Genomic DNA, 10,076 nt, shown 5'->3' with positions numbered 1-10,076 from the left:
TTAATTTTTCATGCCTGAATTCCTTTGGTTGCATGTCTGCATTGAAAATGTAGATCCTTTGGAGTACGTTTTGCCCAGCCGTACAATTGCACAACGCTAGCAGTAATCTACTACTAGATGTTTGACTGTGTGGCATTCTTCTTCTTGTACTCCTACTGTACAGTACTCCCTCTGTACCTAAACTTGTAGTTGGGGAGAACTAGTCTAGCTCTCCCTAACTGCAAGCAGTTAACAGTCAATGCATGAATCATAGTGCATCATACGAACCATAAATCACTCTTACTAACAGAATCACGACGGCAAATCCGTAACAGTCAATGCATGAATCATGAATACACCTTAGACTACCGTACCGACCTAGTTGTCGGGTCACGACATTCGTCTCTCAAGTAGTACTGACAGTCATTTTAAGTTACACAGGCAAAGAAACCTTACCAATGCTGCATTCTACATTGTGGACAATGAATGAAGAGCTACACTTCCTCCTCCTTCCGGGCCAGAACAATAGCACATCTTGCTGCTGTTCAACATGTCCACTGTCGCCCAAGCTCAACCAACACGTACCATCTAAAAGTTATCATTTGCCATCGTCATCGTCGCCATTTTCTCCCGGATCCGGTCCAGCTCCAGCATGAACGCCTCGCATTTGGCGCCGTCCCCGCAGATCTCCCTCCCGATCCCGGCCGCCTTGCTCATCATTGCCGCGTACCTCGTCGCGTCCTCCTCGCGCCGCACCGCCGCCACCACCATCCGCCCCTCCTCGCACCGCTCCAGCTGCTCCTCCCTGCACCCGTCGGTCCACCGGGCCATGATGTACTTCTCCGGTATCTCGTCGATGCCGAACTGCGTGAAGAGCCTGAACACGTGGCAGCAGAGGATCCCGTCCCTCGCGAACTTGGCGCACTGGCACGTGTATGTGTCGTTGACGCCGGGCTCGACCCACACCTCGAAGAAGTCTCTGTCGTACTCGGGGTTCTCATAGTTGGAGGCTTTCTCCAGCCTGTACAGGGTGCCTATTTCTATCTCTCGAACTTTGAATGCTGTGGAGTGGAGGAGCTCCTTCTGGACCTTCAGGAAGATCTGCCTTGTGTAGACGCGTGAAGCGTGCCTTTCTATTGGCTGCAGTGAGAAACATTTAGGTTCGGTCGCCGATTGCTGTGCATCTTCCTCGTCCGTCTTTTTGATATTATCTTGCATCTCCTCATACTTTTCAATCAGATTCTCTATCTTGTCCTTAGGAAGCAACACTTTCTCTTTGAACAGGGAGAATGCCCCCTGGCTGCCTCTGGCTGAAACAACAAAAGGAAAGAAATCTTGCATGAAATAAACAGGCGCCCAGGTCTTCCTCATCTCCCACAGGAACTGGAGGTACTCGTTTTCACTTGCATCATGTCTCTGGATGAGTGCGCTCCATCCTTCTTCGAATTCCGTCTCTGTCAGCGAATTGTCAACCAAGCTGTCCAGCTCGGCTTTCATGTTGACTCTTGCTGCCACAAAGGATGCCATCTTTTCCTGGGCATTCCTGTCCCATCTGCAGAACCTGTGCCTTGCTTGTGGCATGACCTCAGCTATTGCCTTCGCCATGGCTTCATCCTGGCTTGTTATGACTGATCTTGGCATCATGTGACCTCCCATCTCTTTCAGAAACGTCTGGAGCATCCATTTGTAGGTTTCAACCTTCCGATCTTGCAGCAAGGCACATCCTAACACGATTGTTCTCCCACGGTTATTCATCCCAGTGATAGGAACGAAAGGCATGTGGTGTCTATTTGTGCTGCAGGTGGTATCAAACGATACGAAATCGCCAAAGACTTCATAATCCATCCTTGACCTCGCATCAGTCCAGAAAACACTCCTAAGCGCCCCGTCTGCATCCTTTTGCACGGTGTAGAGAAAACAAGGGTCCTGGAGCTGCAGTTCCTCGAAGTGGTTCAATGTTTTTTCAACATCCAAGTTTGCTTTCCTCCATTGTTCGGCAGACTGCAAGATCAGTGCTTGTTTTTCCTTTGGTGGCAATTCCCGAAAAAAGCTACCCATTCTTCTCAAAATCTTGAGAATTTCTCCGGGAGGCACCCTGCTTTGCTGAAGAACTCTTGAAAATGACCTTTCTTCAACTGACATGTGTTTTTGGCTCGTTAAGAATCTTGTGAACGAACGGCTTGGAGTTAACGGATGGTTATGTTCATTCTGAACTGCTGTGAAGACCCATTGTCCCTTGATAAGCGCCACCACCACCTTTGCCTGGCAATTTGTCTTCTCTATCACATTCTTCTTCCTCTTCCTCTTCAGGTTAAGGTCCTCAACTAGCTTTACCTTACGGTTCCTGTTGCAGTCTAGCTGAAACCTCTGTCTCTTGTAGTTTCTTCCCCTGACCACCACGAAACCAGTCTGGAGAGCATATGTGTTGTAGTACTCGTGTGCATCTTCAAGGGTTGGGAATTTCATTCCAACTTGCGGTGCTTTAACAGTGCCCAGTTCCTCAGGGCCAGGATAGAAGAACTTGCCTTCCTCTTTTTCCGACTCACTCCCAGAGCCGCTGTCTGAATCACTTTCACTGCCTGTATCATCGCTAGAAAGGTCGTCGATTTCCATAACATCAAATTCCTCAGCAGTCTCCAGCTGCAGTGAACGGTCCACATAGCTGGCGTTTCTCTCCAGTTTAACTGCCAATGCCATTGATGCTTCTTCATCGTCATCCATGAGCTCTGTTGACTGTCCCTGCACGCATGTGCACAGTTTATGCTAACCCGCTAGGTATACTATATTGAAATGCCTGAAATGACAATGCTTGCCATATTTTGTTTGGCTTATATACCTGATGCATGTTGCTGATCAGTTGTATCCTTGGTCGTCTCACCGGCTGTTTGCCAGCATCCAGACGTGGTTGCTGTCATTTCATTCCAAGTTAACACCAGGCATTAAGTAATTCCTAAGAAGGGAAGGTGAAGTAGTGACTCCAACTACCTTAACGACGTTGCTCGCAGGTGCTGGCGTCATCTCATATCCCTTACTACCCTGTGACACAGATATGTATGAGACACAGTAATTCAATCTCAATGTGTCTGGCCTGTTTACTTCTATGCTCAAGTAAAACATGTGCTCAAGTACCTCTTCTCCATACACCTGCACTTGGCGCAGGGTGGGCACATGGGAGCCATCATCCCCATCGACAATGTATATCACTCTCTTGTTCGACGAGCTCCCGGGGGTTTTCACCGAACTGCTGTTCGATTTCACAGCCTGCAACAGTTCCAAGGAGCAGTTTTTCACTCAGGATCCACACACACCACACACACGTAATGCAAAGTCTCTCCTCAACAAAAGCTTCCTTCGAGAAATCTTCTTACCCCTCTGGAACTGGCCGGAAGAGCGGCAGCTCCTGGCGCCTGCTGAGCGTGCCCACCTGCTGCCCGTGCCGGCAGCTCACTGGCCGTCTGAACAGCCGGCTGCGCCGGAGTTGCGGGATCTTTGGCCTGAAAGAAAGCGATTTGTCAGGCGTAAACCCTGCGTGGCCGAACATGTATGGTGGTTTCTGAGGGGCATTACCGTGTAAGTAGCCAGATACTCCTCCATCGCCGGTGTCCTCCGCCGCCGCGAGCGCGCTTCGGCGGAGGTGGACTGGGGGGCTGGATCTGGATTCGAATGGGCTGAGGAGTGGGGAGGGGAGGGGTTGGACCTGTGCGGCTGGTGGGGCGAGGGTGGGGAGGGGAGGTGGCGGCTGGATCTGGACGGGGAGGGACGATACGGCGGCAGCGGCAGCGGCAGCGGCGACGGCGGCGGCCGCCGTTGCTGGAGCGACGGGGATGAGAGTTAGGTATCCTGCGCCGGCTGCGGAGAATAGGGTTTGGAGGAGAGGAGCGGAGTTTCCCTATTGGTCGCCTGTAGCAAAGAGTTGACGCTATGACGCGCCTGGGTGCGCGCCCATGGGCCGGCCCGATTCGGGTAGCTCAAGCCCACGACGAACGGGTTTTACTCGTCAGCTTAGCCAGATCATGTTTTCATTTCTTCTTCTACGGTCTTCGGGTCTTCTCTACCCGTTTTCACCATTTTCTTCCGCTTCTTTTATTTTTACTACAATAATAATGCCCGTGCGTAGCAACGGGATATACATATCGTAGTACATTGATTTGTGATTTATCAATCCATATTCGTGTGATTATGTAATTAAATGCATACCATTTTGCCCGTGATTTACCTTACATTTTAATGAGAAGTCTGGTAAGTAAATTAGAGTGAAATTGGATCCTAAGGTAAGTATAAATTAAGTTGATTGATTGTCATACAGGAAAGTTGGACGAAGGGGTGATGAAAGAAAAGTGAAACATGAAACTTTAAATTATCCGTAAGTGTTAGAGAAGTAGTAGAGATAAAGATTAGTTTTATTTTATCATTTACTTCCTTTAATTGATTAAGTTGTCCATTAATTTACTTTATCATTTTTCCTTTTATTTTCTCTATTTCGTTTGCTTTCCTTTCAATTTTTTAAATTTCTCAAACATGAATATTTTTAACTATCTGCATATTTTAGAAATTATGAGTTTAAAAATCTATAAAAAATAAAGAATTTTTGAATACTCAAAATATTGAAAATTTTAAAATTCTCATAAATATTTAAAAAAACGTGACGATTTTGGAAGTCACAAATATATTTAATATTCATGAATGTTTAAAAAAAGGTGAACATTGTTTTTCAATAATAAAATGTAGAGCTTTCAAAAACCAATAGCCTATTTTCTTTAACCAGACTAGCAAAATGAAATACATCCTAAAATATATCTATAAATCTTAAAGTTGTCATGACATAATTTTATTGAATATAAATTGTTTTATAAAAAAGGAATAACATATAAACAATGCGCTTCAGAGTCATTTGATGTTTTGTTGTCTTTGGTTTAGGAAAATAGATAGTTTCCAAAAGTAAAAAAAATCTCATAAAAATTAGGAATTGGTTTTCAATCAAAAGAAGGTATGCTTCAAAACACGGAACGAAAAGGTGCACATGACCCAGACCGAGGCGCCTTAGGGCTAGTGTGCGCCCTTGACTCATAAATACCCTAGAAACTTTCGTGCCCATGACGCACAAATACAAAAAAAACTTCCTTAGAATTATAGACTAATCTTCCACCTTCCTTTGATAATTCGAGATGTTCTAATGTGGTGCTAATAGGTAGCACATGAAATCTTCATTGTGTTAATAGGGTCGTGGAGAAGGATGGTAGTCCCATGTTGAGATCGGAGTGGCGCATCTTCGTTAATCGGGGTTCAACAACCCCCTCCCTTTAGGCCTTGTTCAGTTGACAGGGATTTAGGAGGGGTTCGACGATACGGCGGCAGCGGCGGCGGCGGCGGCCGTTGCTGGAGCGTCGGGGAGGAGAGGGGTAGGTATCCTGTGCCGGCTACGGAGAATAGGGTTTGGGAGAGAGGAGCGGAGTTTCCCTATTGGTCGCGTGTAGCAAAGAGTTGACGCTACTGTAAGTGCATCTAGCGCCCCTCAGTGATTTTTGTGGTTTGAAGACTTATAGGTTAAGAGACTGCTATGTTTGTAAGTGTACACAGGCTCTATAAGTCGTTGAGGAGTTTGAGTTATTCGATGAATATCGATCTCTAAAAATGAATGTCTTCGGGTGAAGACTTTGGTCATTCCTTGAAGACTTTGATCGCGAAGAAATTGTTATTCCTCATGAAGATATTAAAGATGAGGAATTTGGTGTGTTTTGAAGAAAACACTGTGAATATTTTGGAGCATGAAGATTTACTCCTTGTGTTTCCTTTTGTTTACACTTGAGTCATAGGAACACCGTACTGTTAAAGGAGTCGAGGTAACACTACGGAACGAATTTCCTCATGATGCTCAACCCAAGCCTAAATCTACCAAAGCCTCAAAGTAAGGAATATGAGAGACATGAGGACTTTCACAGTTGAAAGTTCCGACCGTTGTCGCGTCATGCGCCACCTGTCACAGATCTTATCCACCCAACAGTCATATTATTAAAGGACATTTATTTCAAATCATGTCGGGATGCTCCCAGGCTATAAATAGCCGCCCTCCACAACCACTTGTTGGTTGGCTGCTCCGAGAGAAACTGACACTTGTCATTTAGAGCAACCCAAATTCCTCAGAGTCTTCGAGAGAAAATCATCAAGTGAGGAAATACCCCAAACACCAAACCCAAACCAAAAACCCAAGTAATTGAGCATCACTAAAGAAGTTGTTCCTGTGTGGAACTGACACTTGTTACCTTTGAGGACCGTACATCCTCCAGGCGGCTAGGCATCAAGGTCTAGAGCATCTAGCAGTCAATTGTGGATCACCGGGTGACCAAGTTTGTGAGGGTTTGGAAGTCTCCCCTGAAGACTTACCACGAGTGTTGGGCGAGGATTGTGTGTCCTTAGTTCAAGGAGAATACGGTAGGGACTGTGTGTTCCGGGACTGTGTGTCCTTTGGTTTCAATACCAAGCCGCTCCGAACCAAACCTACAACTGTCACAACAGTTGGAACTGGGTCATGAACAACTGTCTTCATCAAGCTACGGGTTATATTTCTTCAACTCTCCCATTTCCTCAAATGTATGTTGAAGACTCTCATTTGAACTGTTTGAAGAATTTGTCTGAAGACTTTTCTGAATTTTCTCAACTTCAAATTCTTCACCTGAGTTAATCTTCACCTGCTTATCCTGTACTTGTGACCGGTGCAAACCAAATCTCTGAAATATCGCCGAGTACTTTGTTGTAGACGTTTTTGCGCCCCTGATTTGGTTCTACTTCCGCTGCACTTAGTTCATGATCGTGGACTTTCCTCACTAGGAATTTCCTCAGTTGAAATTGTAAAAATCACCTATTCACCCCTCTCTAGTCGATATAATGCACTTTGAATTGGTATCAGAGCACGGTACTCCCTTGTTCTGTGTGATTTTGGTTTAACCGCGTGGAGTTTTAGTTATGTCGACCGCATGTATGATCAAGGTTACTGCGGGATGTTGTACCTTCGAAGGAAAGGACTTTCCCTACTGGAAGACCAAGATGCAGATGCATCTTTAGACAATTGACAATGATCTCTGGTATATTTTGGAAAATGGTATTCCCTCCATCACTGCTACTATGTCAGCCGCTGATGTGAAGAAGTTCAAGCAACTTGACTCGCAAGCGATGAATATCATTTGTGGTCATCTGAGCAACGATCAGTATGGTAGAGTGAGTGCTTTGGGCACAACTAATTAAGCTTATCTGGGATAAGTTGTCCAAAGTCAATGAGGGAGTCTCAACACAGCGTGACTCTCGTGTCAATGTTCTTCGCAATCTCTTCAATCGCCTCAAGAGGCTTGACAATGAAAGCTGCCAAGATACCTTTGATCGCCTTACGGACATCTCAAATGAACTGCGAGCACTCGGAGCTAGAGACATCACTGACCATAACGTTGTGAAGAAACTGCTACGATCTCTTGATCCATCATTTGACACGCTGGTTCTGATGATACAAGAACGAAGAAGCTACAAGATGCTTGATCCTGCTGATATACTTGAGAGACTCAATACTCATGAAATCCAACAAGAAGAAAAGAGAGATTTGTATGGACCAAGCTACTCAAGACCTCATGGGTTGAAAGGCTAAGGTTGTTTCCTCATCTGAAGAAGAAGATTCGGATTGCAATCTTGGTGACCCTGAAGAACTTGGACAGGAACTTGCAATGTTCGTGAGGAAATTCCAGAAGTTCACAAAGGGTGGTCAGTTCGTAAAATCTTCAAGAAAAGATATGAGGAAATCGGAATCTTCATCTGAGGATTACAAGAAAAGAACCTGCCACAAATGCAAAAAATCTGGTCACTGCATTGCTGACTGTCCTCGCTGGGTGAAAGAATCAAGGAAGAAGAAATACAAGGATGAAAGTTCTGATGACTCGAAGAAAAAGAAGAAATCTTCAAAATCCTCATCTTCAAAGTCCTCTTCTACCATATTTTCGCTGAATGTGGCGATTTTCATACTTTTTTTAATTTTGTTTTTTCGCATTTGAGATTATAGTGTACTTTGACATTGCATGTGCTTAAATAAATGATTGTGTGCATCGTTTGATGCAAATGCCGACTAACCTTTCTTATTCAAAAAAATATCTTCATTGAAATGTAACCCATAGGTCCCCTGCAATATCTTTCCACTATCACTATTGACCCCTGATTTTGACATGATGTAAAATACAATTAAGATAGTCTTGAATAAAAAGGTGTTCAAAATATTACAATACCGAATGAAACAATTTTGATGTCTAGGCCATTGTTATTCAATATCATCTTAAGGGCCGAAAGTGTATTCGAGATGCCAGAATTTAACTTCGCGATTGATGTTCGGCCAATTACACCTCCAAGATGACCTCAGATGTGTAATGTCTCTACATGCATTGTATTTTTCTCGTCGAAGCGATCAATTTTGATATATATATATATCATCCCGACCCAAGTTCGTATGTAGAAGTTACAGTCAATAAGGACCGGTCCGGACCAAGATCAAAATATTACGCTTAACATCTGACACATGATAAATGTCACGTATAATGCATGAGCTATTAGGCCCTCAAGATGACCTCTAATGGAAAAACTTACATCACGAAAAATCTTCGTCACATCGATACAATTGATTTTGATATATATTTTGTCTCAATCAGAGTTTGTATGCAATCTGGAGAAACAAAACAAGATCAGACTAAAGTTTCAGTCAGGAATCCGAGTGAAAAGTCTGCGGGTCGAGTGAAGGTTGTCGGACGAGTGAAAAGATGTCGGACGAATGAAAAGCTTGTTGTTCAGGTGAAATCCTATTATTAGGATGAAAAAATATGATCTTGCTATCTGAGTGAAGGATCCTAATATCCGATTGAAAATATTTGAATCCGAGTGACGTTGGTCAATATCCAATCAGAAGCTGCAAGATAGGTACAAATGGTTGTCTAGATGTCTTTATATGGGAAATTGTTTAACACGAAAGGAGTGTGTATCATCAAGGCGGTTAACTTTTCTTTTGAAGTCATCATCATCTAAGATGGTATGCAGCATGCAGAAACGATACAAGATTCGGACAATACAGTAAGCCGTGTGACTGAATCCGACTAGGAGTTTAAAGATGACCTCGTTGAGTATTAAGATGGCATTATTTGGAAATGTAATCAACAGAAGAATTGTTCTATCGTTGAGTGGTCAATTTGATATATAAATCGTCTCAATTGGAGGTCATATGGAGATTCGCCCGTGCAAGGAGCAAGACACGAGTTTGGCCTAGATTTGTGTTGAATCCGAGTTAGACTAAAATTAGGACTCTAGGATGTGATTTGGTGTAATTTATTGATAAGGAAAGCCTAGATGAATTCTTTACTTGTACGAGAAGTTCAACCGCCTTTTATATATATTAAAGGTGATGGCCGATTGAAACAACACACAATCGAAACATCAATATACTACTTTTTCATCTACGTTTTATCTGTCCATTATTTTTATGTCTCGTTCTTCGCTGTTATTTAAGTTTGAAAGTTGCGAATCCCGAGGCTCTAGGTGTGAGCGAATCAGCCTACGGCAGTCCATAGCCGCCGCACTCCATGACAGGGTCCCTCCCGGACGTGTGGAGTTTCGGTTCTTCAAAAGCATCCGCCGACTCTCTTGCGTATCACGTTATCGACGGGATCTCCTTCAACATAAGATGCGGTGCATTATCCCTAACATCAAGGATATACATGACGTGTTCGTGTGTCCACAGGCACGGGACAGAGACCGTGTGAGACAGGGCATGGCCACATGACCGTGGCCGGTTGAGAGGATAGGGAGAAACGAAACGTGGTATCCATTTACTCCTGGGCCCACTTTTGGAAATAGGATCAAGATAGAGCAATGCGCGTACGGTCCGGATTGATCTCCCGGTTGCTTTCATGTACCGTGCAGAATACGCCGACTAAGCTAACGACTTACAAAATGTCAAAAAAAAAACTAACAACTTATAAAATGATAAAAAAAAAAAAACTAACGGCTTACGAAATGTCAAAAAAAAAAACTAACGACTTACAAACTCCAAAATTGGTGTCGAGAGAGGACGGAAGACTGGG

General features: G+C 44.0%; 1 protein-coding gene across 1 annotated transcript; it reads right to left on the bottom strand.

Moving 5' to 3' along the window:
* Nucleotides 1-257: 257 nt before the first annotated feature.
* Nucleotides 258-3,868, bottom strand: LOC123406344 (protein FAR1-RELATED SEQUENCE 8-like). Its single transcript, XM_045099847.1, has 6 exons — nt 3,547-3,868; nt 3,348-3,473; nt 3,109-3,240; nt 2,965-3,015; nt 2,816-2,887; nt 258-2,718 (listed from the first exon to the last, which is right to left on the bottom strand). The coding sequence occupies exons 1-6, from the start codon at nt 3,571-3,573 to the stop codon at nt 568-570; spliced, it is 2,559 nt and encodes an 852-aa protein (XP_044955782.1). The 5' UTR covers nt 3,574-3,868; the 3' UTR covers nt 258-567.
* Nucleotides 3,869-10,076: the final 6,208 nt, after the last annotated feature.

This window comes from Hordeum vulgare, chromosome 6H (assembly GCF_904849725.1).
Source record: "Hordeum vulgare subsp. vulgare chromosome 6H, MorexV3_pseudomolecules_assembly, whole genome shotgun sequence".
NCBI lineage: Eukaryota > Viridiplantae > Streptophyta > Magnoliopsida > Poales > Poaceae > Hordeum > Hordeum vulgare.
The sequence above is the reverse complement of the archived record's forward strand: the minus strand, read 5'-3'. Positions and strand labels throughout refer to the sequence as shown.